Source organism: Mobula hypostoma, chromosome 5 (assembly GCF_963921235.1).
Source record: "Mobula hypostoma chromosome 5, sMobHyp1.1, whole genome shotgun sequence".
Classification (NCBI taxonomy): domain Eukaryota; kingdom Metazoa; phylum Chordata; class Chondrichthyes; order Myliobatiformes; family Myliobatidae; genus Mobula; species Mobula hypostoma.
The window spans coordinates 87,766,417-87,794,413 of record NC_086101.1 but is presented as its reverse complement, the minus strand read 5'-3'; the positions used below and the strand labels follow the sequence as shown (position 1 = coordinate 87,794,413).

General features: G+C 41.1%; 1 protein-coding gene across 3 annotated transcripts in view; it reads right to left on the bottom strand.

The window, feature by feature from the left end:
- LOC134346855 (low-density lipoprotein receptor-related protein 1-like) overlaps positions 1–27,997 on the bottom strand; it is a 2,119,020-nt gene that overhangs the window by 264,167 nt on the left and 1,826,856 nt on the right. For all 3 annotated transcript variants that reach the window (XM_063048628.1, XM_063048629.1, XM_063048630.1), the window contains 3 exons: positions 20,199–20,327; positions 18,002–18,124; positions 8,649–8,789 (listed from right to left, as the gene is read on the bottom strand). In XM_063048628.1, coding sequence (XP_062904698.1) covers positions 8,649–8,789; positions 18,002–18,124; positions 20,199–20,327 — 393 coding nt within the window. The remainder of the gene's footprint in view (positions 1–8,648; positions 8,790–18,001; positions 18,125–20,198; positions 20,328–27,997) is intronic.

The following is a 27,997-nucleotide window of genomic DNA, read 5'->3' as shown; positions in this document are numbered from 1 at the left end:
AAAGGGTGGTTGTAGAAGGCATGTATTCTGCAGGGAGGTCATTGTTCCACAGGGATCTGTTCTGGGATCCCTCCTCCTTGTGATTTTTATAAATGACCTGGATGAATAAGTAGAAGGGTAGGTTAGTAAGTTTGTTGATGACACAAAGGTTGGGGATGTTGTGGATAGTCTGGAGGGTTGTCAAAGGTTACAGCAGGACATCACCAGGATAAAGATGGATTTCAGCCCAGATAAGTGCGAAGTGGTTCATTTTGATAGATCAAATTTGAAGACAGAATATAATATTAATGGTAAGACTCTTGGCCATGTGGAAGACCTGAGAGATCTTGGGGTCTGTGTTCATAGGACACTCAAAGCTGCTGCGTAGTTTGACAGTGTTGTTAAGAATGTGTATGGTGTGTTGGCATTCATCAACCATGGGAATGAGTTCAAGAGCTGTGAGGTAATATTACAGCTATATAAGACCTTGGTCAGACTCCACTTGGAGTACTGTGTTCAGTTCTGGTCACCTCACTACAGGAAGGATGTGGATACTATAGAGAGAATGCAGAGGAGATTTACAAGGACGTTGCCTAGACTGGAGGACATATCTTATGAGAATAGATTGAGTGAACTTGGCCTTTTCTCCTTGGAGCGATGGAGAATGAGAGGTGACCTGATACAGGTGTATAAGATAATGAGGGGCATTGATCGTGTAGATAGCCCGAGGCTCTTTCTCAGGGCTGAAATGGCTAACATGAGTAGTCATAGTTTTAAGGTGCTTGGAAATATGTACCGAGAGGATGTCAGGGGTAAGTTTTTCACACAGAGAGTGGTGAGTTCATGGAATGCACTGCTGGCGATGGTGTTGGAAGCAGGTACAATAGGGTCTTTTAAAAGCCTCTTGGATAGGTACATGGAGCCTAGAAAAATAGAGAGCTATGCGCTAGGGAAATTCTAGGCACATTAAAGAGTAGGTTACATGGTCGGAACAACATTGTGGTCTGAAGGGCCTGTAATGTGCTGTAGATTTCTAAGTTCTATGTTGTAACTTGCTGTGCCCAGTGCCTTCCGAAGAAGAGTGCTCCAATGATTCACAGCTATCTGTAAAAAAGACTCATCTCCAATCCAAATTATTACATGTCTCAAGGAGATATTATTTTTTTTGTGAGAATGATGTAATGGACTTTTGGAGGTCACCTGGTGTAATTTTCCCACCGATATGAGGTCACGTGATGACATGTGCACCGCGAGTATATAAGGGTAGACCCCAGATGACACAGTTTTTATTTAGGTTGTAGATTTCCGGCTAGAATGTGCTGTGTCTCCATTTCTGTTGCATGTTTGTTTTTGTGACGCAGTTTCGTTTTTAAAACTGAGTGTTGCGTTCTGTTGCAAGATACAATATTATTGTACTGAAAATTTTTGGCTAGATATGCTGATTTACCATATTCCAGCAGTAGAAGGGAGAGTGAAGACTTTATCGAAGTACAGGACCTGAAGTTGAGAGAAGTCGGCATCGTTTGGCAGTTTAACAAAGGATCGACCTTATTGAGTCTTCGTTGAAAGAGTAGCGACCTGCATTAAAGATAACTCTTGCCAAAAGAGTAAAGAGTTCATGCAAAGGTTTGCTCTCTCTAAAAGAATTTAAGGTCAGTTGTTTTAAACTGTTTATTTACTGCATCGTGAATCCTTTGGACAGAACTAGCAGGAAAGTCACGTCTATGAAGAAATCCTTCTCGAGAGAAGTCTTTCCCAATTGAACATATAAATCTGTTGGACTTTCGAATTTACCATTTTAAGAACTATATCTGACTTTATCGCTTTAAGAACTGTTTTCGCATTTAATGCTTTAAGAACCAGTGCCAAGTGACGATTTGTTGAACGGCTGCATAACGATTAACTTCCGGTTAAAGTTTTCGTTTGTTTAATAAATGTTTGGCTGTTTTTATATAACCTGTCACGATTGATATTCGTTGTTGCCGGTTACATAACAAAATAGATGATTCTTTATCGTAATCAGGCAGCCATAAGCAGTCCCTCACTTGTTCTGTAGGTGAATTTCTTGGTTTTGATTCAGATATCTGAATCACCTCAGATTTCATAACTGAATCATGGCATATGTTACCTTGAAACAAGGGCCTTGATTGATATTTCTATTGTTTAAAAGTAATCAACTAATAGGGTGGTATTTACAGTCATAGGGATTGTCTGATGATACAGCCTGTCACTTGCTTCTAGTGTCCACAAATTGAATGAAACCTCCTGTATCACCATTTCACCACTGGGGGAAATGTTTGGTGATCATCCCTATATAGCGTCTACCAAAGCTGAAGTATCACCCATCATTAGATGGCATACTACATAGTGAGTCAGAATAGATTTTTCTATTTCAGAAATGCTGACTTATCACATGGCTGACACAATTGATATTTGGAATTTATCATGGAAGGAATTGAGAGCATGAACCTAGTCACATCCACAACTTGTGGGTAAATACTCTGCCAGCATAAACTGTTCTGACTAATAAACATTATGTGTGTCTTAAACATACAGTTAGCAGAGGACAATGATAACAAAGAGGAATTGAAATTCAGATAGAATGCTAGGATTAAATAAATAAAAAAAATTGTGAAACAAAGAATTTATTTAATAAGTTTAGCACAGAGTGTGTTCTGCAATTCAGATTTGACCATTTTTGAAGGAGTTGTTAAACACATAATATACTAAAATAATATATGGCACACATCAACCTGCAGATTAATGGAAGATTATTGGAAAAGGTTCTTCACCTACTATGCTCAACTCTGACCCAGGCACTGAAGACACTGGAAAGATATCAACAATGCTGTCTTTGAAAATTCCTCCAAATTCATGGAAAGTTCAGTGAAACAATGTCAGTGTCCTCTCTCAAGCCACAGTATGGTGTCTTCAGTTACAATCGTTCAACTGCTTTAGCATGCAGCATTATTTACATGCCAGATTCCAAGTAATCAAAACTGACGCTCTATTTTGAGCTCTGTAACGGGAAGACATTACCAAGTGGATAGAGAAACAGATTTCAGATATTCTTAAATCTTGCTTGAAGAAAAATACGTCCTCATTGACTCCAGGGACTCCCTGGCCCAGAATTGCTTGAAGTGGAGAAGATGAATTTGGAATGGTATTTATTATGAACCTGGAATTAATGCATCAGATGCCCACAGAAGCTCTATGTAAGCAGCAGAAGTGCACTGACTCACAAGTAGTTACCTACCTCAGAGCCTTCAAAACCAGAAATCCCACTCTCAAGATCTGCCTAAGATTTTCATAGCCACCCACAGAGAAATACTGACAAACAAATGAGAGATAATACTCTTGAAAATAATTATATTGCACAATTATTTAGGTAGAAGATAAGGTTATATATTTAAAAACAAGAAGCATTTTCAAGTATGTCTTTGTGTTGTCTAGGTTGATTATAAACTCTTACAAAAATGAAAAATAAAAGCTCATTTGGAAGAAAATATGGAAAAAATACTTCTGACAGTAATTCCATTCATTGCTGCTGAACAATTTGTCATTTCATTTTTGCACTGGAAGATGGACTCATAGTCTTCTGTAAGGCTGATTATTGACCACCTGTGACAGTGGGGGAGTTAAGAGCTTTAGGAATTGTTTCCTCTCTGAAAGAACATTTCGGAAATGGTGTTCTAAGAGAGTAAGTGGACAAATGTGGGTTGCAAGTTCAGTTCTGTCCATTGCCAAAGGAATAAGACATCTCTGTCCTTCATGGTTGTAGCAGCACAATTCAGGAACTTCATTACATTTGTACAAATTAATTGCGTGTAACTTTGCAAGATACAAGTGTTACTATGAATTAACTTGTGCAATGTAGTGCCATGGCTGGATCTCTCATAATGATGGTGCTCAACTGCAGCTCACGTTGGATAAACTGCTGGGACACAGAAATAGAAATAACATTCTTCCCGTGATAATTTAGACTTTATGGTAGAAAAGGTGGGCGTCTTCAGAGAAGATGGGAGTGCTGGAGAGCATCCGAGAGATATCTTTACCTAAGCAACAGACAGAAATCTGTTCCGCTGTGGTAGTGCAGCTGAACTATCAGTGCCTGCTGCATTGGACTGCCTCACAAAGTTGTCACTGATGCTAGATCCTCTTCAAGTTTTTCACAAAGAGGACAACATTATTGTTCAAGCCATTTATTCTATTTTAGGCACTTTATTTTGCAGTGCCTTTGCAAATTAATGTGTTAGCAGTAAAATTCACAGATGTCACTCTTGTGATCCCAAGAAACTTCCTGTGCCTTCACGTTATCCACACTGAACCATATAATCGAAAGTTTCATCATACATCTTACATAAGAACATAAGAAGTAGGAGCAGGAGTAGGCCATCCAGCCCATCAAGCCTGCCCCGCCATTCAATAAGATCATGGCTGATCTGTCCATGAACTCAGCCTCATCTGCCTGTCTTTTCCCCATCACCCTTAATTCCCTTACTATGTAAAAACCTTTCTAAAATGTATCTTAAATATATTTAGTGAAGAAGCCTCAACTGCTTTCCTGGGCAGAAATTTCCACAGATTCACCACCCTCTGGGAAAAATAGTTTCTCCTCATCTCCGTCCTAAATCTTTTCCCATGAATCTTGAGGCAATGTCCCCTGGTTCTAGTCTCACCTACCTATGGAAACAACTTTTCTACTTCTATCTTATCTATTCCTTTCAAAATTTTGTATGTTTCTATAAGGTCCACTCTCATTCTTCTAAACTCCAGAGAGTATAGTACCAGGTGACTCAATCTCTCCTCATAGGTTAACCCCTTCATCCCTGGAATCAACCTGGTGAACCTCCTCTGCACTGCCTCCAAAGCCAGTATATCCTTCTTCAAGTATGGAGACCAGAACTACACACAGTACTCCAGGTGTGGCCTCACCAGTACCCTGTATAGTTGCAGCATGACCTCCCTGCTCTTGAATTCAATCCCTTTAGCAATGAAGGCCAACATGCCGTTTGCCTTCTTAATAACGTGTTGCACCTGCAAGCTAACTTTTTGCGATTCATAAACAAGCACTCCCAAGTCCCTCTGCACAACAGCATGCTGCAATCTTTCACCAATTAAATAATAATCTGCTCCTCTATATTCCTTCCAAGGTGGATGATCTCACATTTACCAACGTTGTATTCCATCTGCCAGATCTTGGCCCACTCACTTAACCTATCTATTTCCCTCTGCAGACTCTCCACATCCTCTGTGCAATTTGCTTTTCCACTCAGTTCAGTGTCATCATCAAATTTTGTTTTGCTACACTCAGTCCCCTCTTCCAAATCATCAGTGTAAATGGTAAACAGCTGATGGCCCAGCACCGATCCCTGCAGCACCCCACTCACCACTGACTGCCAACCAGAGACACACCCATTTATACCACTCTCTGCCTTCTATTGGCTAGCCAATCCACTATCCATGCAAATACACTTCCTCCGACTCTATGCATCCATATCTTATTTATAAGTCTCTTGTGTGGCACCTTATTGAATGCTTTCTGAAAATCCAAGTATACAACATCCACCTGTTCCCCTCTATCCACTGCACTCATTATGTCCTCAAAAAACACCAGTAAGTTTGTCAAACAGGACCTGCCCTTTCTGAATCCATGCTGCGTCTGTCTAATGGAACCATTGCTTTCTAAATGTTTCGCTATTTCTTCCTTAATGACAGCTTCAAGCATTTTTCCAACTACAGATGTTAAGCTAACTGGCCTATAGTTGCCCGTCTTTTGCCTACATCCTTTTTTTAAAAAGTGGCGTGACATTTGCAGTCTTCCAATCTGCTGGAACCTGCCCAGAGTCTAGAAAGTTTTGATAAATGATTACCAACACGTCTACTATAACCGCCGCCAATTCCTTCAACACCCTGGGATACATCCCATCAGGACCACGGACTTATCTGCCTTCAGGCCCTCTAATTTACTCATCACTATCTCTTTAGTGACAGTGATTCTATTGAAGTCTTCACCTCCCATTTTGTTCACAACATCTTTCTTTGGCATATTAGGCGTGTCCTCCACTGTGAAGACTGACACAAAATAGTCGTTCAATGCCTCAGCCACTTGCTTATCACCCAATATCAACTTCCCCTTCTCGTCTTCCAAGGGACCTACGTTGACTTTAGCCACCCTTTTCTGCTTTATACATTTATAAAAACTTTTGCTATCTGTTTTTATATTTTGTGTTAATTTACTTTCATACTCTATTTTCCCTTTCCTTATTTCCCAATAATATCTTGTAATTGATTCTATGCAAAACAAATATCTACATAATACCATTCATAACAGGATTAATATTTTAGGCTACAATATACCTTAATCCGTTCTGGCTGAGAATTACCACCTGCCTTAACTCTAAAGAAAAACTGTTTAAGCCAGAGATTCATACCATCTTTCTGCAGAACAAACCCTGTGCTATGCTGCTTAGTTTCCTCAAAACCTGAAAACTTATTGTCCTTCCAAACCCATCAAATTCACTTTCATTTTTTTATCATATGGTACAGAAGTGGTAATTTAGTGTCATCAATGAACCTGCTAATGTACCATTATCATGAGTGAAGAAACCAAACACCATGCAGCAAGTAATGTGCACAAATTCGGTACAAAGAGCCCCAAACATCAGGATCAAAAAAAAGGTCCCTGGAGCTTGATGTAACAGAGTTCACTTTCATACTGTCATACCATCATGACAAATCTTAGACAATTTCTCAGGAGTTCAATTACTTTCTTAATTTTGTTAGATTAATTTGCACAAGCAATCTTCACAATAGATAATACTGAGAAGCTCTCAATAAATTGAACAGCAACTTCTGGAGTCACAATCAAACAGAGATCCAGAAGTTAAGAGCAGAAACACCCTGTCTCCCCAAAACATCTGCTTCAGAAGTACCTGGCCTCTTGATTTGATGCCAACATGCATGAAGTTGCTGAGTTTACTGCATGTCAACCAATGTTAGGGCTAGTGCTTTTGAATTCAAATGAGTATATTAAATGTTTCTGCTCAATCGTCATAGTCATAGTCATACTTTATTGATCCCGGGGGAAATTGGTTTTCATTACAGTTGCACCATAACTAATTAAATAGTAATAAAACTATAAATAATTAAATAGTAATATGTAAATTATGCCACGAAATAAGTCCAGGACCAGCCTATTGGCTCAGGGTGTCTGACCCTCCAAGGGAGGAGTTGTAAAGTTTGATGGCCACAGGTAGGAATGACTTCCTATGACGCTCTGTGTTGCATCTCGGTGGAATGAGTCTCTGGCTGAATGTACTCCTGTGCCCAACCAGTACATTATGTAGTGGATGGCTGTGTACAACACTCCCTCACAAAACTGTTTATTTCACTTCTTTTACAACTGTTTTTCATCTTAAATGTGTTTCTGGAACTGTTACAGCCTGCGAATTACAGTTTGGAGACCAATTGAATGGTCCAGAGCTTTCATGCCTCCAAGAAGATTCTGAAAGGCGAGCACAAGCCTTGAAGTGAAGAAACTACGAGAAAAGATGCGAGCTGATGTTTGATTCCATTTCACCAATTAAAGCTTCCATTATTTGCCGATGAGGAAGATTGAAACATCAAGGAAAGTGTGAAGGCAAGCATAGATTCAGCGCTGACTTCCTGCCTTTTGATAACTGATGCGATTGCTCTGCTGCCAGAAGCGGAGCCTCTGTGGTGTATCACTGCACCTGGAGGGTAGACTTTGCGTTCGAATAGGGTCTCTCTCTTTCACTGTCGAGGATGTTATTGAGATTCTGCATTTATGGTGTTCTTCAATATTTCGGTTTTTATATTCTGTGCTATCACCCATTCTTTCTCATTGCTTTTTTGTGCAAGGGAGGAGAGGTTTGGAGGTCGATGTTCTTGTTGTGTTTATGTTAGTATTTTTTTGTGAGAGAGGGGGATTTGAGTGCCGAGGTTATTGCTGTGTTTCATGTGTGGGAGGGTGGGGTTTGGGGACGGGTTAATAGTCATGTTGCTGTTTTTTTTTGTTGTGTAGGGAGATGGGCTTGCTGTTTTTCTTTGAACTGACTTCCATTGTTTTCTTTGTTTCATGACTATCTGGAGCAGAAGAATCTCAGAGTTGTATAATACATACATACTTTGATAATAAATGAACCTCTGTACCTTTGAAAATAATAAGTCTCAATTACAACAAAGCAATCCCACTGCCAATGAATATTTCACTTTACAAGTATGAGATTCATGTCTTTAGAATTTATTTATGAATGGATTTCTCATTTAATCTTTTACTTTCTTTTGATATCTCATCAAATGCTGACTAAACTCATTATTTCTTTTACCTGTTCAGTCTGTTTTCATTAGTAGATTTGTGAAACAATTAAAAATGCTAATTTAGATTTCCATTTAGATATTATATTTTACAGGAAGAACTCTCCATTCAATTAATTGAAGAAACACGTATTGCTTACTCTGCCTACTGGTACATACCTATGAAAGATTTGCATTTACTATATTTGTCCTAACATTCATAGCTCAATCTTGACTTTATGCTGATTATTACATGCTGTGTGATCCACGTATGACAGGACTCTTCAGACAAGCTTGACCCAATAGTCATTGATTACAAACAATAAAACATTGGACTTAAAATACTCTACCTGCTCCTGAGCATTTGAGATTTTTGGGTGCTTCATCCGAATGGTCAAGACAGTCAAAATCCCCATCACATTCCCAAGCAGCATTGATAAGACATCTTCCATCGGCACAATGAAACTCATTTTGTTCACAAGTTTTGTACTCTAAAAATCCAATTAAACAAAATTACTTATACACTACAGAAATAAAGATAATATTTTATTAAATAAGGCAAGAAATATTTATAACAAATCTGAAATATTGCACCAGGATTGCCACCATAAGTTCACTGATGCTTGAATAGGTAGGAGAGCATGTTGGACGAAGAATATCCAGATACTATAACAGGATAAAGGTAAGTTGAGTGAATAAGTGAAAGCTTGGCAAATAAAGTTCAATGTAAGAAAGTGTTATATTTATGCATTCAATAAGGATAATCAAAAGTGAGATTTTTTATTTAAACAGAGAGAAATTACATCCAAATGAAATTTAGTTTGATCTAGGGGCACAAATCACCAAAGGTTAGCGAGCAACTTCAGTTAATAGTGTTACAATTTTCCATGGCATGAAGCTGTGTCATCTATACAAGCATCAAGAAATGCAACTTGGAAAAAAAATGCCATCATAAATTCTGTTTTCATCTTCATGAGAAAACGTTTGGATTATGAGAGAAGATAAATATTATAAAATTGATGGTCTTAAGTTATGAAAGAATACATTGGTTATGTCTATGAAGCATCTTGGGATGTATTACAACATTAACTGAGCTGCATAGATCGGTAGCTTATAAAAATACTTATGAAAATACAAATATGATTGCAAAATATTATTTTTATACTTCTAGTTTTTAGGTTCCTTTGGCATAAGACAAATAACATTTTAACTTTCAGTGATTTGCTTAATTCTTTGAATTATTTAAAAGTGTCTCAAGTGTTTAATATGCTTTATTTATTGACCTAAACTGTTTTAATAATTTAGTTGACACTTAGCAAAGCTGAGCCCTTGCGGCTGTCAAATGTTTCCTGAAGAGTTTTGTAGCAGAGGGTTCATTTTCGTCATTGAATTATGATATCCATTAAGTTCCTGTCACTGATTAGAGTTGTGATCTAGGACCATTTGGCCCCATAATTTCAGTCTTTGCAGATCCAGATGTATGTGGGTTTCCAACTCAAGAGGAACTGAGGCATTACATCAATTGCAGAGCACGTTTCACTCCTTCTCTTATACTTTCAAAGAATTCACTAAGATCAGGTGAGCATGGAATCTATTCCAACTGCTCTTTGTATGTTCAGCTCCAAGATGTTTTTTCTTATATGAGTCAGAAAGAAGCATAATTTCCTTTCTCAGGAATTCTGGAATGATGTTCAGATGAAATAGAATCAAATACTACCAGAGTGTGTATTTACTAGGCCAAAGTTGTTTGTTGCTTCCTTGAGGGGAAAACATACAGAATCCCAATAACATTTCCTTGATACAAGAAAAAGTTATAAGTTGTTGAGAGAACATTTAATTTTTAAAAGTCTAATAATTTGACAATGGTAAAAGAGGAATATTAATTTTGAAATACTCCAAATTTACTTGAAATTGAAATGAAAACAAGAACACTATAATCACAGAACGAGGCCAGTCAACAGCTGAGCTAAAGGATACAGAGTTAAAGTTTCAGATGTAAAGTTCTAAACCAGAAATATGAGAGAGAAAGTAAGTTAAACTGCACTGGGGGAGGGGATGGGGGGGGTGGAGAGGGATAGGTATGACAAAGGGAATCTCATATGAACAAGGCCATAGATCATTGCAGCACAGTACTGGCCCTTTGGCCCATAATGTTGTGCTAACATTTTAACCCACTCCAAGAGCAATCTAACACTTCCCTCCCATGTAGCCCTCCATTTCTCTTTCATCCATGTGTCTACCTAACATTCTCTTAAATGCCTCTAATGTATCTGCCCCTACCATCACCAGTGGTAGAGCCTTCCATTCACTCACCACTTTCTGTGAAAATAAAACACCACTTATGGCATGCCCACTACACTTTCCTCCAGTCACTTGAGAAATGTGTCCTCTTGCATATAACCATAAAACAATTACAGCACGGAAACAGGCCATCTCAGCCCTTCTAGTCCATGCCGAACTCTTACTCTCACCTAGTCCCACTGACCTGCACTCGGCCCATAACCCTCCATTCCTTTCCTATCCATATATCTATCCAATTTAACTTTAAATGACAACATCGAACCTGCCTTAACCACTTCTGCTGGAAGCTCGTTCCACACAGCTACCACTCTCTGAGTAAAGAAGTTCCCCCTCATGTTACCCCTAAACTTTTGCCCTTTAACTCTCAACTCATGTCCTCTTGTTTGAATCTCACCCATTCTCAATGGAAAAAGCCTATCCACGTCAACTCTATCAATCCCCACCATAATTTTAAACACCCCTATCAAATCCCCCCTCAACCTTCTATGCTCCAAAGAATAGATACCCAACTTGTTCAACCTTTCTCTGTACCTTAGGAGATGAAACCCAGGCAACATTTTAGTAAATCTCCTCTGTACTCTGTCAATTTTATTGACATCTTTCCTATAATTCGGTGACCAGAACTGTACACAATACTCCAAATTTGGCCTTACCAATGCCTTCTACAATTTCAACATTACATCCCAACTCCTATACTCAATGCTTTGATTTATAAAGGCCAGCATACCAAAAGCTTTCTTCACCACCCTATCCACATGAGATTCCACCTTCAGGGAACTGTACACCATTATTCCTAGATCTCTCTGTTCTACAGCATTCTTCAATGCCCTACCATTTATCATGTATGTCCTATTTTGATTAGTCCTACCAAAATGTAGCACCTCACATTTTTCAGCATTAAACTCCATCTGCCATCTTTCAGCCCACTCTTCTAACTGGCCTAAATCTCTCTGCAAGCTTTGGAAACCTATTTCATTATCTACAACGCCACCTATCTTAGTACCATCTGCACACTTACTAATCCAATTTTCCACCCCATCATCCAGATCATTAATATATATGACAAACAACATTGGACCCAGTACAGATCCCTGTGGCAAACCACTAAACACCGTCCTCCAAGCTGACACACAGTTATCCACCACTACTCTCTGGCATCTCCCATCCAGCCACTGCTGAATCCATTTTACTACTTCGATATTAAAGCCTAATGATTCAAACTTCCTAATTAACCTTCTGTGTGGAACCTTGTCAAAGGCCTTACTGAAGTCCATATAGACAACATCCACCGCTTTACCCTCGTCAACTTTCCTAGTAACCTCATCAAAAAATTCAATAATATTTGTCAAACATGACCTTCCACGCACAAATCCATGTTGACTGTTCCTAATCAGACCCTGTCTATCCAGATAATTATATATACCATCTCTAAGAATACTTTCCATCCATTTATCCACCACTGACGTCAAACTCACAGGCCGATAATTGCTAGGTTTACTCTTAGAACCCTTTTTAAACAATGGAACCACATGAGCAATATGCCAATCCTCTGGCACCATCTCCGTTTCTAATGACATTTGAAATATTTCTGTCAGAGCCCCTGTTATTTCCACACTAACTTCCCTCAGGGTCCTAGGGAATATCTTGTCCAGACCCGGAGACTTATCCAATTTTATATTCCTTAAAAGCGCCAGTATTTCTTCTTCTTTAATCGTCATACTTTTCATAACTACCCTTCTTGTTTCCTTTACCTTACACAATTCGATATCCTTCTCCTTAGTGAATACCGAAGAAAAGAAATTGTTCCAAATCTCCCCCATCTCTTTTGGCTCCGCACATAGCCATCCACTCTGATTCTCTAAGGGTCCAATTTTATCCCTCGCTATCCTCTTGCTATTAATATAACTGTAGAAACCCTTTGGATTTACTTGCTAAAGCAGCCTCATGTCTTCCTTTAGCTTTTCTAATTTCTTTCTTAAGATTCTTTTTACATTCTTTATATTCCTCGAGCACCTCATTAACTCCAAGCTGCCTATATTTATTGTAGATCCCTCTCTTTTTCCGAACCAAGTTTCCTATATCCCTTGAAAACCATGGCTCCTTCGAACTTTTAATGTTTCCTTTCAACCTAACAGGAACATAAAGATCCTGTACCCTCAAAATTTCACCTTTAAATGACCTCCATTTCTCCATTATATCCTTCCCATTAAACAAATTGTCCCAATCCACTCCTTCTAAATCCTTTTGCATCTCCTCAAAGTTAGCCTTTCTCCAATCATAAATCTCAACCCTGGGTCCAGTCCTATCCTTCTCCATAATTATATTGAAACTAATGGTATTATGATCACTGGACCCGAAGTGCTCCCCAACACATACCTCCGTCACCTGCCCTATCTCATTCCCTAACAGGAGATCCAACACTTCCCCTTCTCTCGTTGGTACCTCTATGTATTGCTGCAAAAAACTATCTTGCACACATTTGACAAACTCCAAACCATCCAGCCTTTTTACAGAATGGGCTTCCCAGTCTATGTGTGGAAAATTAAAATCTCCCACAATCACAATCTTGTGCTTACTACAAATATCTGCTATCTCCTTACAAATTTCCTCCTCCAGTTCTTGGTCCCCATTAGGTGGTCTATAATACACCCCTATAAGCGTCACAGCACCTTTGCTATTCCTCATTCCACCCAAATAGCCTCCCTGGACAAGTCCACTAATCTATCCTGCCAGAGCACCGCTGTTATATTTTCTCTGACAAGCAATGCAACACCTCCCCCTCTTGCCCCTCCTATTCTATCACACCTGAAGCAACAAAATCCTGGAATATTTAGTTGCCAATCACATCCCTCCTGCAACCACGTCTCACTGATAGCTACAACATCATATTTCCAGGTATCAATCCATGTTCTAAGCTCATCCACCTTTCTTATAATGCTACTAGCATTAAAATAGATGCATTTAAGAAACTCTCCACCTCCCACTCTCTGTTTATCCCTAATGGAGGAAACAACTTTGTTATCTTTTTCTTCCTTGTCCCCTACATCTTTGGTCTGAGTGCTCCTGACCTCTGTCCCCTGCCTATCCTCCCTCGCACACTGTCTACTAGCTTTCTCTATTTGTAATCTCCTCTCTCTGAGTCTCTTTAATTTGATTCCTACTCCCCCAACCATTCTAGTTTGAAGTCACCTCAGCAGCCCCTGCAACTCTTCCCGCCAGGATATTGGTCCCCCTAGGATTTAAGTGTAACCTGTCCTTTTTATACAGGTCACACCTGCGCCAAAAGAGGTCCTAATAATCCAAAAACTTGAACCCCTGCCCCCTGCTGCAATCCCTCAGCCACGCATTTATCCTCCACCTCACAGCATTCCTACTCTCACTGTTGCGTAGCACAGGCAGTAATCCTGAGAATACTACCTTGCGGTCCTTTTTCTCAACTCCCTTCCTAACTCCCTATATTCTCCTTTCAGAACCTCAACCCTTTTCCTACCTATGTCATTGGTACCTATATGTACCACGACCTCTGGTTCTTCTTCCTCCCATTTCAGGATATCTTGGACGTGATCAGAAGCATCCCGGACCCCAGCACCAGGGAGGCAAACTACCATCCGGGTCTCTGGACTGCGTCCACAGAATCGCCTATCTGACCCCCTAACTATCGAGTCCCCTATTACTACTGCCCTCCTCTTCCTTTCCCTACCCTTCTGAGCTACAGGGCCGGACTCTGTGCCAGAGGCATGGCCATTGTTGCTACTCTGGGTAAGCTGTCCCCCCCAACAGTACTCAAACAGGAGTACCTATTGTCAAGGGGCACAGCCACCGGGGTACTCTCTATTACCTGACTCTTCCTCTTCCCCCTCCTAACTGTGACCCACTTGTCTGTCACCTGTGGCCCCAGTGCGACCACCTGCCTGTAACTCCTCTCCATCACCTCCTCACTCTCCTTGACCAGATGAAGGTCATCGAGCTGTGGCTCCAGTTCCCTAACGTTGCATTAGCTATTGCCACACTGGCTGTCCACTCCATCTATGCCTCTTGTCACCTTATATACCTCTATCAAGTCTTCCCTCATCCGCCTTTGATTCTCATAGAGAAAAGCCCTAAGCTTACTCAACCATTGATTATTAGACATAATCTCTAATCCAGGTAGCATCATAGCATCCTGATAAATCTATTATCTACGCGTTTATCCAAGAGTCTTGTAACTGTTTACTGAGCATGTTTTATTTGCACAAATACTGATTATTATTTAACTTTGTTTATATCCAGTTGTTTGAACTAGCTTCATAAAACAATTAATAAACTTTCAAAATGTAAAAAAAAGATTATAATAGTTACTGTCATACTGGGCATGCATGTATGCTGCACTGTCAACATTTTTTTAAAGTAATAGAGTTGAAAGATCTCTGATCTTTGATCTCAGAATCAGAATTATGACTGACATATGACATGAAATGTCTTGATTTGTAGCAGAAGTGCAGTGCAAATACATAAAATTTATTATGAATTACAAAAAAATAATAAATAGTGCAAATAAAAAACAAGAATAATGAGGAGTATTCATGGGTTCATGTACCGTTCTGAAATCTGATGGCAGAAGGAAAGAAACTATTCTTAAATCATTGAGTATGGGTTTTCAGTCTCCTCTACCTCCACTCTGATGGTAGTAACAGGAATAAGGCTTGTTGTGGATGGTGAGGGTCATTAATAACGGATGCCGCCTTCCTGAGGCACCACCTCTTGAAGACATCCTCAGTGATGGGTTGGGTTGTGCCCATGATGAGTTTATAACCCTCTGTAGCCTCTGTGATCCTGTGCACAGCAGGCCCCACAATGCTTCAGGCTCTGATGCAATGCTCTCCATCGGATACCTACAGAAATTTGTAAGAGTCTTTGGCAGCATACCAAATCTCCTCAAACTCCTAATGAACTAGAGCAGCTGGTGTGCCTACCGCATGATTAGCTCAATGTGCTGGGTCAAGGATAGATTCTGATGCTGATGCCCAGAAACTTGAAACTGCTCAGTCTTTCCACTGTTCACCCTTCAATGAGTACAGCTGTGTCCTCCTGACTTCCCCTTCTTGAAGATCATGAAGAGCAAAGTTATTGTTGTGACATCACTAAACTAGCCTATCTATTTTGATCCTGTAAACTACATTGCCATCTGAGATTCCACTAACAACAATGTTGTTATCCATGAATTTATAGTTGGTGATTGAGCTGTGCTTAGCTACGCAGCCATGAGTGCAAAGAGAGTTGGAAAGTGGGACAGCAGGGACATAGAGTGACATAGAACACAGAACAGTACAACAAAGGACAAGCCACACACATCAAAGTTGCTGGTGAACGCAGCAGGCCAAGCAGCATCTATAGGAAGAGGCGCAGTCAACGTTTCAGGCCGAGACCCTTCGTCAGGACTAACTGAAGGAAGAGTGAGTAAGGGATTTGAAAGCTGGAGGGGGAGGGGGAGATGCAAAATGATAGGAGAAGACAGGAGGGGGAGGGATAGAGCCGAGAGCTGGACAGGTGATAGGCAAAAGGGGATACGAGAGGATCATGGGACAGGAGGCCTAGGGAGAAAGACGGGAGGGGGGGGTGACCCAGAGGATGGGCAAGAGGTATATTCAGAGGGACAGAGGGAGAAAAAGGAGAGTGAGAGAAAGAATGTGTGCATAAAAATGAGTAACAGCTGGGGTACGAGGGGGAGGTGGGGCCTAGCGGAAGTTAGAGAAGTCAATGTTCATGCCATCAGGTTGGAGGCTACCCAGACGGAATATAAGGTGTTGTTCCTCCAACCTGAGTGTGGCTTCATCTTTACAGTAGAGGAGGCCGTGGATAGACATGTCAGAATGGGAATGGGATGTGGAATTAAAATGTGTGGCCACTGGGAGATCCTGCTTTCTCTGGCGGACAGAGCGTAGATGTTCAGCAAAGCGGTCTCCCAGTCTGCGTCGGGTCTCACCAATATATAAAAGGCCACATCGGGAGCACCGGACGCAGTATATCACCCCAGTCGACTCACAGGTGAAGTGATGCCTCACCTGGAAGGACTGTTTGGGGCCCTGAATGGTGGTAAGGGAGGAAGTGTAAGGGCATGTGTAGCACTTGTTCCGCTTACACGGATAAGTGCCAGGAGGGAGATCAGTGGGGAGGGATGGGGGGGACGAATGGACAAGGGAGTTGTGTAGGGAGCGATCCCTGCGGAATGCAGAGGGGGGGGGAGGGAAAGATGTGCTTAGTGGTGGGATCCCGTTGGAGGTGGCGGAAGTTACGGAGAATAATATGTTGGACCCGGAGGCTGGTGGGGTGGTAGGTGAGGACCAGGGGAACCCTATTCCTAGTGGGGTGGTGGGAGGATGGAGTGAGAGCAGATGTACGTGAAATGGAGGAGATGCGTTTAAGAGCAGAGTTGATAGTGGAGGAAGGGAAGCCCCTTTCTTTAAAAAATGAAGACATCTCCCTCGTCCTAGAATGAAAAGCCTCATCCTGAGAGCAGACGGAGGAATTGCGAGAAGGGGATGGCGTTTTTGCAAGAGACAGGGTGAGAAGAGGAATAGTCCAGATAGCTGTGAGAGTCAGTAGGCTTATAGTAGATATCAGTGGATAAGCTGTCTCCAGAGACAGAGACAGAAAGATCTAGAAAGGGGAGGGAGGTGTCGGAAATAGACCAGGTAAACTTGAGGGCAGGGTGAAAGTTGGAGGCAAAGTTAATAAAGTCAACGAGTTCTGCATGCGTGCAGGAAGCAGCGCCAATGTAGTCGTCGATATAGCAAAGGAAAAGTGGGGGACAGATACCAGAATAGGCACGGAACATAGATTGTTCCACAAACCCAACAAAAAGGCAGGCATAGCTAGGACCCATACGGGTGCCCATAGCTACACCTTTAGTTTGGAGGAAATGGGAGGAGCAAAAGGAGAAATTATTAAGAGTAAGGACTAATTCCGCTAGACGGAGCAGAGTGGTGGTAGAGGGGAACTGATTAGGTCTGGAATCCAAAAAGAAGCGTAGAGCTTTGAGACCTTCCTGATGGGGGATAGAAGTATATTTAGCCCACAATGTTGTTCCATTAAAATATTTTCCTCCAATTTATAGATTATAGGCTTTGTTAGGGGAACTGCCACTTCAATGCAAACATTCAACTGAGAAAAATGAGCCAACATTTTGTCGTATGTTCTTAATCTGAGTTTGCAATCCAATCAGCTGCTCAAGTAAAACATATTAATCTTTGCCTGAGAGCCAAAAGGATGCAGAAGATGGTAAGCGTGAATTTCAGTAAGATTACTTATGGAAATAACTGATCCCTAAATACATCAGGTAACAACAATATTCATATTAGTTAGAAAAACTAGCCCATTTCACAATATTACACTAGCATTTTGTATTTTAAAAAATTGTACCTACCACACTCTGGAAATTCATCAGATCCATCTCCACAATCATCATCATGATCACACATAAAATATTGTGGAATGCATAATGTGTTTTTACACCTGAAAGCCTTGTTATCACAAGTGCTATTATGTGCTGGAATAATGAGAAACAACAGATAAAATTAATATTGATAAGTATATACAGTGGCTATTATACAACTTGAAGAATTTTAGAAGAAGGCCTCCATTAACAAGGCCAAAATTATTAGTTACTATATAACATTATTTCATCCAAGACAAAAATGATTTATCATAAACAAGAGAAAGTCTGCAGATGCTGAAAATCCAAGCAACACACAAAATGTGGGAGGTACACAGCAGGCCAGGCAGCATCTATGGAAAAGAGTACAGTTGATGTTTCAGGCCAAGACCCTTCAGCAGAACTGGAGAAAAAAAGATGAGGAGAGTTAAACGATTGGGGGAGGGGAGGGAGAAACACAAGGTGAAAGGTGAAAGGTGAAACCAGGAGGGGGAGAGGGTGAAGTAAAGAGCTGGGAAGTTGATTTGTGAAAGCGATACAGGGCTGGAGAAGGGCGAATCTAATAGGAGAGGACAGAAGGCTACGGAAGAAGGAAAAGGGCGGAGGAGCACCAGAGAAGGTGATGGGCAGGCAAGGAGATATGGTGAAAATGGGAAAAGGAGATGGGGAATAGTGATGGGGTGGGGAGGGGTTGCAATTTGAGAAATCAATGTTCATGCCATCGGGTTGAAAGCTACCCAGACAGAATATAAGATGTTGCTCCTCCAACCTGATTGTGGCCTCATCATGACAGTAGAGGAGGCCATGGATTGACATATCAGAATGGGAATGGGAAGTAGAATTAAAATTGGTGGCCACAGGGAGATCCTGCCTCTTTTGGCAAATGGAATGTAGATGCTCAGTGAAGTGGTCTCCCAATCTACATCAAGTCTCACTGATATACAGGAGGCCACATTGGGAGCACCAAAAACAGTATATGACTCCCTCAGATTCATCATACTTTATTTTGTGACAAAATGTATTTTAATTATTTCTGTTCACAAATATGACAAGATAATCTTGTAACATAGCAAAAAAAATGCTCAAATGACATTAACTTTTAACATTGGTCCTTTTCAGAGTCTTGAAGTTAGTTATAGTGAAGCTTCAATTCAACAGACATTTCACCTCATAAATTAATTCAATACAGAGGAAATATGCTATAGTAGGAAATGCTATTTTACAGTTGAGATAAAAAGACTATGATCTGACCTTTCCCAAACACACTTGTATACTCTATGTAGAAGCCCAGTTCAGAAAGTGTTAGAAAACCTGTCCCACCTGGTACTTCTACCACATTTCTCCTATAATGTTTTAAGAGTTTGTCATTTCATAAGATGTGTTCAATAACTGAGCAGTAATTCTGTGCTAGGCAATATGAAGGCATCATATTATCACAGACATACTAGCATAATGCTAGCTCATAAATTTCTGTGTCAGGCTTAACTTTGATAGCTCTGGCTTGGTTTGTGAAACTATTAATATGCTTAGATTGGGCTCAGAGGAAAACAAGATGAAAGTATCTAATTAATCCATGACAAGAGAGAAATATTGGGTCTCCTGAAGGAAACATTAAAGATCTGCTGTCTGTAAGGGAGCAGTCAGATTTTCATTTCCATTGTTTTTATGGCTTCTACTAGGTACAGCTTACACACTATGCAACCTTTACACCCAGGCAACAGGTAAAAATTCGACTCCATGGACTGTAAATTTATAACCCAAAGCTCTCCTGTGTAAAAATCAAAAACATAAATCATCCATCAAATACCTTGTAATTGTCATCATGGTTTACTGATCAACTAATTACAGAGTCATTTTTGAATCAGAATTCCACTGAAGCAACATTTTACACTATGTTACACAGCATTGAACCTTAACATATGAATCGCAAAAGCAAAATAATCCAAAATCTGATAATCGGAAAGGAAATCAAAAATTGTTAAAGTTATATAGTAGAACAGTGACCTTAGAGAGAGAAGACAATACTTCAGATCAATGACGTATAGACACAACAAGCTGCAGTAAACCATTCACTTGGTCCTTTTGGACAATGTAGTGAAATGATTTCATTGGTTAACATTCTGTGAACCATCAGTCCAAGTTCACAACTGTTCAACTTCTTTTGCCTTAACTGACCAACATTACTTACTGCAACCAGCTGTAGAAAGTTCATCGCTTCCATCTGGACAGTCTTTATCCCCATCACACAGCCAATGTTTTGGGAGACAAATGTGTGTATTGGGACATTGGAACAGGTCAGGAGCACAAGTAACTGAACCTGTGAAAGTGAAATAAATTGAAAATAACCATTTCATGGACTGACATTTAAAATATTACATGAAAATGATCCTGATTATAACATTTAGAAACATAATTAGGTTAGTTCTGTCAGTTCGTTTCATTTTATATTTTAAAAAAGCTATGATGAGCAATTGGTAAAAAACCTCTATTACTTATCAATAGACACTTACTAAAAATTATCAATTAATAAAGTTACCTATAACTACTGCAATTCTGAATCTTTTGCTGATCGTGGAATAACATTGTAGAAGTTACAACAGAGTATTATACTCTGACAGTATTAGACCTTTCTGATACTAGCATAAGAATTTAATGTGAGGAGTATTGGAAGTCAGACTTGTGCTGGGGTTCCCAACATCTTTAAAGACATGAAACCCTACTATTAACTGAGGGGTCCATGGACCCCAGGTTGCGAAACTCTGGTAGTTAGAGGTAGATGGGAAGGGGATAAAGATTTCAAACAAACATATTCAGAACAAAATTAACTACTTGCACAAAACTCTATCCAATAGATATCACACAAATATCTGCTGCCTCTTCCAAAGAAAGTACCTCTCATTTAGGTGGTAATTTACTTCTGAAAGATTAATACCACAAGTCAAAGTTTCTAAAACTGGAGTACTCTAATTTAAGCCAATAATTAACCTTGAGGAATATAAATTATTCTGTGCCAGGATTTGGCACATAGGGTCAAAGCTAAACTGAAATTGCAACTCAATGACATTAATTGCGGCTGCCATCCAAATTTCCACAGGCAACTAACATTTAAAAAAGAGTTTAGTCTTGACTGAAACTACCTTTCTTGCATCCCTGTAAAACTGAATTTCACCCAAGATTTCTTTAAGGAACATAATTTAGACAGAACAAATTAATGGGAATATTCTGTTAAGTTAGCCTGTGGGAAATGGACAAGGATACATAGGTTCAACTCATTAAAATGTAACTTAAGGATTGATAACAAGGCACTTTTGTACGTTTTCACAAATAAAAGGAAGTGAGGGATTTTATGCTTCAGAAAAAAAAACACAAATTACATCACCCTACACAGGACCCCACCACCACCCCCACCCCCCCCAGAATTCACTAAGGTTGGCATCGTGAGCCTGTCCAGAGCTCGGAGTTCGGATGAGCTGCGCGGCTCAGGTCCTATGTTCCATGGGTGGAGAAGAGCATCTGCCTCTGGCTCGTCCAGAGGTGCATTGACACAGCACTTGTGGTCATGTCATGATGGTAGGGGTATGGTTGCAGAATCCTCTAAATCTTGGTGGGCCAGTTTAAAACAATCTATTGAAATACTTCCAGGTTTACCCATTTTATCTATGATAAAACTCTTTTCTTTCCATCCGAAAACGCGGAACAGGCCATCTTAAGGGAGCCTAAGGGGACGTTGGTATGCATCAAAGTGGATGAGAACAAACGAGGCAGAATGTAGGTCAATGTGAACCCAAAAATAATGTACACCATGATAGGAGCTAGGAATCAGTGCAAAGGAATTGAATTCACTGAGGAGGGTGCAGTGCTGAGAGGTCAACCAGGCAGTCATGGTGTCAGGAATAAAATCACCTAGCAATCGTAACAGCAGCCCATATAACAACTCAGCTGCGGATAACTGCAAGTCCTCTTTTGAATATGTTCTGAGCCCCAGCAAGACCCATGGGAAACTATCCTGCCATCATTTATCCATTAGGAAAGCCCTCACAGCAGCCTTTAAGGAGCAGTGAACCTGCTTGCATACACCATTGGAATGTGGGTGATATGTCGTGGTGTGACGTAGTCTAATGCTGAAATTCTGGATCATCACAGCCCAGAGGTCTGATAATAACTTGAGGACCACGGTCAGAGGAAATACCTGATGGGTTGCCAAACCAAGCAAGCCAGGTGCTGATGAACACCTGAGCCATGGCTGAGGTCATCAAAGTTGTAAATCTGCCTTCGTTACAAATTCTGACCACAGATGCTGCTTGAGTGGAATTTGCGTGTTCTCTCTAAGACTGCATGGGTTTTCAGTTGGTGCCTCTGGGTCTATCCACATCCCAAAGATATGCTGGTTAGTGGGTTAATCAACTGCTGCAAATTGCCTAATCCCAAGCAAATTAAGAGTATCTGGGGAAATCAGATAGAATAAGGGAAACAGATAAAATGGCATCTGTGAAGGATGAGTGTAAATGGGTCAGAACAGATGCAGACGGTCAAAGGGCATGTTTCCTTTGTAGAAATACTCTATGAAGTAATGGCCTTGAAATAGTTATGTATTACATAATAAATGGCTTTAAAAATCTGAATATTTTGATAAATTGATACTTTCCAATCTTACGTCTGTGCCTGATAGTATTGTGCAATGAACCAGAATTAATTAGAGAACTTAAGGTAAAAGAACCCCGACGGGCAAGTAATCATATGATCGAATTCACCCTGAAATTTGAGGAGAAGCTTAAGTCAGATGTATCATTACAGTCGAGTAAAGGGAATTACAGAGACATGAGAGACAAGTTGGTCAGAATTGATTGGAAAAGAACACTGGCAGGGATGATGGCAGAGCTGCAATAGCTGGAATTTCTGGAAGCAATTCAGGAGGCACAGGATATATACATTCCAATGAGGGAGAAGTATTCTAAATGAAAGATAGCACAGACATGGCTAACAAGAGAAGTCAAAGCCAACATAAAAGTCAAAGGGAGGGCATATAATAGAGCAAAGATTAGTGGAAAGTTAGAAGATTTGTAGGCTTCTAAAAACCAACAAAATGCAGCTAAAAAGGTCACCCAGAAAGTAAACATAAGAAGGTAAAGAAGGAATACAAAAGTAAGCCATCCAATAATATTAAAGAGGATACCAAAACATTCTTCCAATGCATAGTGTAGAAGTTGTGTGAGAGTGGATGTTGGACCGTTGGTAAATGATGCTGAAGGCATAGTAATGGGAGAAGACAAAATAGTGGATGAACTGAATAAGTATTTTGCATCAGTCTTCTCTGTGGAAGATACTAGCAGTATGGTGGAGGTTCTAGATGTCAGAGGGCATAAAGTGCGTGAGCTACCATAACTAGAAAGAAGGTTCTTGGGAAACTGAAAGTTCTGAAAGTAGATGAGTCACCTGGACCAGGTGGTGTATATCGCAAAGTTCCGAAAGAGGTGGCTCAAGAGATAGTGGGGGCACTAGCAATGATCTTCCATGAATCACTAGAAGATTCTGGAATGGTTCTGAAAGACTGGAAAATTACAAATGTCACTCCACTCTTCAAGAAGGGAGAGAAGCAGAAGAAAGGAAACCAGTTAGTCTGACCTCAGTGGCTGGGAAGATGCTGGAGTTGATTATTAAGGATGTTGTTTCAGGATACTTGGGGGCACATGATAAAATAGGCTGTAGTCAGCATGGTTTCCTCAATGGAAAATCTTGCTTGAGAAATCCATTGGATTTCTTTGAAGAAGTAACAAGCAGGATAGACAAAGGAGAATTGGTCAATGTTGTGTACTTGGATTTTCAGAAGCCTTTTGACAAGGTGCCATAAGAGGCTGCTTACACAAGATATGAAACACAAAATAATCTGCAGATGCTGTGATCAAAGCAACACTTTCAGTACGCTGGATGAACTCAGCAGGTCGGGCAGCATCAGTCAGAAACGATAAGTCGACGTTTCGGGCCGGAACCCTTCATCAGGACATGACAGGACAACACTCCTGACAAAGGGTTCTGGTCCGAAATGTCGACTCATCGTTTCTGACTGATGCTGCCTGACCTGCTGAGTTCACTTAACAAGCTATGAGCTCAGGGCATTACAGGAAAGATTCTAGCATGGATAAAGCATGGCTGATTGGCAGGAGGTAAAGAGTGTGAATAAAGGGAGCCTCTTCTGACTGGTGGCCAGTGACTAGTGGTGTTCCACAGGGGTCTGTGTTGGGAACAATTCTTTATATGTTATATGTCAATAATTCGAATGATAGAATTGATGGCTTTGTTGCAAAGATTGCAGATAAGGTGAAGATAGATGGCGTGGCGGGTAGTGTTGAAGAAGTAGGGAGGTTACAGAAGGACTGAGACAGATTAGGACAGCGGTCCCCAACCACCGGGCCGCGGAGCATGCGCTACCGGGCCGCGAGGAAACGATATGATTTGACAATATGAGTCAGCTGCACCTTTCCTCATTCCCTATCACGGCCACTGTTGAGCCATTACACATGCGAGGTCATTATCCGCGCATCATCCATGTCAACACGGGAAGGGAATCAACTCCTCCAGCTTGCAAATGACAGCGGGCTGAAAAGTATGTTTGACATAACATCTCTGCCGGCATTCCGGATCAAAGTCAAGGCTAAATATCCTGAGATAGCCATGAAAGCACTGAAAACGTTGCTTCCATTTCCAACATATCTCTGCGATGAATGTAACAAAAACTAAATTGCGGAATAGACTGGACATAAGGAACCCCCTTCGAGTATCGCTGTCTCCCGTCACCCCTCCATAGGACAGTCTTATTGTAGGAAAGCAAGCCCAGGGCTCCCACTGATATAGCGATATTGGTGCGTTGCAATGATTTTATATGTTCATATGAGGAAAATATGCGCAGTGTGTTTAATATCCAAACGTTACTTAAAATGTGATGATGCTATTGACTTATATAACCATATAACAATTATAGCACAGAAACAGGCCATCTCTGCCCTTCTAGTCCGTGCCGAACGCTACTCTCACCTCGTCCCACCGACCTGCACTCAGCCCATAACCCTCCATTCCTTTCCTGTCCATGTACCTATCCAATTTTTCTTTAAATGATAATATCGAACCTGTTTCTGACACTTCTACTGGAAGTTGGTTCAACACTTACTTCAAGCTCCCCTGATAATTGACTTATCGCTATATTCATGCAAGGAAAATATGCGGTGTGTGTTTAATATTAAATTCGTTAGATAAACCCTTTTAGAAACGAAATTGAGTGTATTAACCACTTGTCACCTATATTCTGGTCATGATTAACGCCCCCCCCCCCGAACAGAATCGCCAATATTGATTTGTAGTTGGCAGGTGCACGCATGCGCAAGTCAAAACATGCGCACTGGTGCCCGCGCAAGGCTTCATGGTCATTGTAGTCTTGATCTTGGTAAACACAACGTATTTGACTGCTACTCTTGTCCGTTGGCAACCAACCCACGCACCCCCCCCCTCAGCCGGTCGGCCGGTCCGCAAGAATATTGTCAACATGAAACTAGTCCGCAGTGCAAAAAAGGTTGGGGACCCCTGGATTAGGAGAATGGGCAAAGAAATGGCAGATAGAATACAGCGTCGGGAAGTGTATGGTCATGCACTTTATTAGAAAAAATGAGAGGGTTCACTATTTTCTGAAATGGAGAGAATATATTAAAAAAAAACGAGACACAAAGGGTATTGGGAGACCTTGTGCAGGATCCCTAAAGGTTAATTTGCAGGTTGAGTCTGTGGTGAGGAAAGCAAATACGATGTCAGCATTCATTTCAAGCAAAGATGTAGTGTTGAAATTTTGTAAATCACTTGGAGTATTTTGAGGCCTCATTTGGAGTATTGTGAGGAGGTTTGGGTGTCTTATCTTAGAAAGAATGTGCTGAAGCTGGAGAGGGTTCAAAAGAGGTTCATGAAAATGTTTTCTGGATTGAATGGCTTGTCATATGAAGAGCGTCTCATGCTGTGGGCCTTTATTCACAAGAATTTGTAAAAATGAGGGGTCCTCATTGAAACCTATTGTAAGGGGGTTTCGACTTTTATGTTACTGCGGAAGCTAATTAAAATGGTGTCTTTGTTATGTTAATCTGGGGAATGCAGCTTTGTTGTGTTAAACGCTGAGAAAGTTTGCGTTAGCTGCTTGTTTTCTTTAGAGTGTGATAAGAACATGCTATTAACCAACTGGGGTAGTTGTTATGGGTTTGGTGTATTTGAAGATACTGTATATGCGGGGTTTTGGGGAGAAGGCGGGAGGGCGAGACAGAGGATGGACGAGGTGCTGTGAGTCCGCTAACGGGGTCGGACCCCGATTGGGACGTTCGGCGAGGAGACGGAGACAGACTCGTGTGGAGCGTCTGGTCAATCACCGTTGTTGCTCCCAGGCGGCCGGTCGAGGTGGTCCGAGGGGGTCGCAGGGTGAAGAAGAAGGTCCTTGAGCTCCAACGGTTTTTGTACACGAAGAGATTGAACTTTGATAAGTGTGGCGCCTTTTATTTTCCTTTTATATTTTATTCTCTTTTAATTATATAGTTCCAGTAATATCTATAAACTGTAAATCATTTAATTGCATCTGGTGTATTGTCTGTTATTTGGGCGGGGTGGGGTACCTCACACAGCATCCACACAAACGAATTACCCAGTTTGCCGGGGCTGAGGCTGTTTTCCTAGATGACAGCGAGCCGAGCGACCCTGAGGGTGGCCGGGGGGGGGGGGGGCTACACTATTGAATGGTGAAAGACCTTGATAGGGTGGTTGTGTAGAGGATGTTTTCTTTGGTGGAGGAGTCTCTGATTAGAGGACACAGTCTCAGGATAAAGGGGCATCCTTTTAGAATGGAGGTGAGGAGGAATTTCGTTTGCCTGAGGGTAGTTAATATGTGGAGTTCTTTGCCATAGGCGGCTATAAAGGCCAAGACTTTACATATATTTAAGCCAGAGATTGATAAATTCTCGATTGCTCAGGGCATGAAGGGGTATGGGGAGAAGGCAGGAGATTGGGGCTGAGAGCAAATTTGGATCAGCCATGATGAAATGACAGAGCAATCTCATAGTCATATTCATACTTTATTGATCCTGGGGGAAACTGATTTTCGTTACAGTTGCACCATAAATAAAAAATAGCAATAAAACCGTAAATAGTTAAATAGTAATATGTAAATTATGCCAGGAAATAAGTCCAGGACCAGCCTATTGGATCAGGGTGTCTGACCCTCCAAGGGAGGAGTTGTAAAGTTTGATGGCCACAGGCAGGAATAACTTCCTATGACACTCTGTGTTGCATCTCGATGGAATGAGTCTCTTGCTGAATGTACTCCTGTGCCCAACTAGTACATTATATAGTGGATGGGAGACATTGTCCAAGATGGCATGCAACTTAGACAGCATCCTCTTTTCAGACACCATCGTGAGAGAGTCCAGTTCCATCCCTACAACATCACTGGCCTTACGAATGAGCTTGTTGATTCTGTTGGTGTCTGCTACCCTCAGCCTGCTGCCCCAGCACACAACAGCAAACATGATAGCACTGGCCATCACAGACTCGTAGAACATCCTCAGCATCGTCCAGCAGATGTTAGCGGACTTCAGTCTCCTCAGGAAATAGAGACGGCTCTGACCGTTCTTGTAGACAGCCTCAGTGTTCTTTGACCAGTCCAGTTTACTATCAATTCGTATTCCCAGGTATTTGTAATCCTCCACCATGTCCACACTGACCCCCTGGATGGAAACAGGAGTCACCGGTACCTTAGCTCTCCGCAGGTCTACCACCAGCTCCTTAGTCTTTTTCACATTAAGCTGCAGATAATTCTGCTCACACCATGTAACAAAGTTTCCTACCATAGCCCTGTACTTAGCCTCATCTCCCTTGCTGATGCATCCAACTATGGCAGAGTCATCAGAAAACTTCTGAAGATGACAAGACTCTGTGCAGTAGTTGAAGTCCGAGGTGTAAATGGTGAAG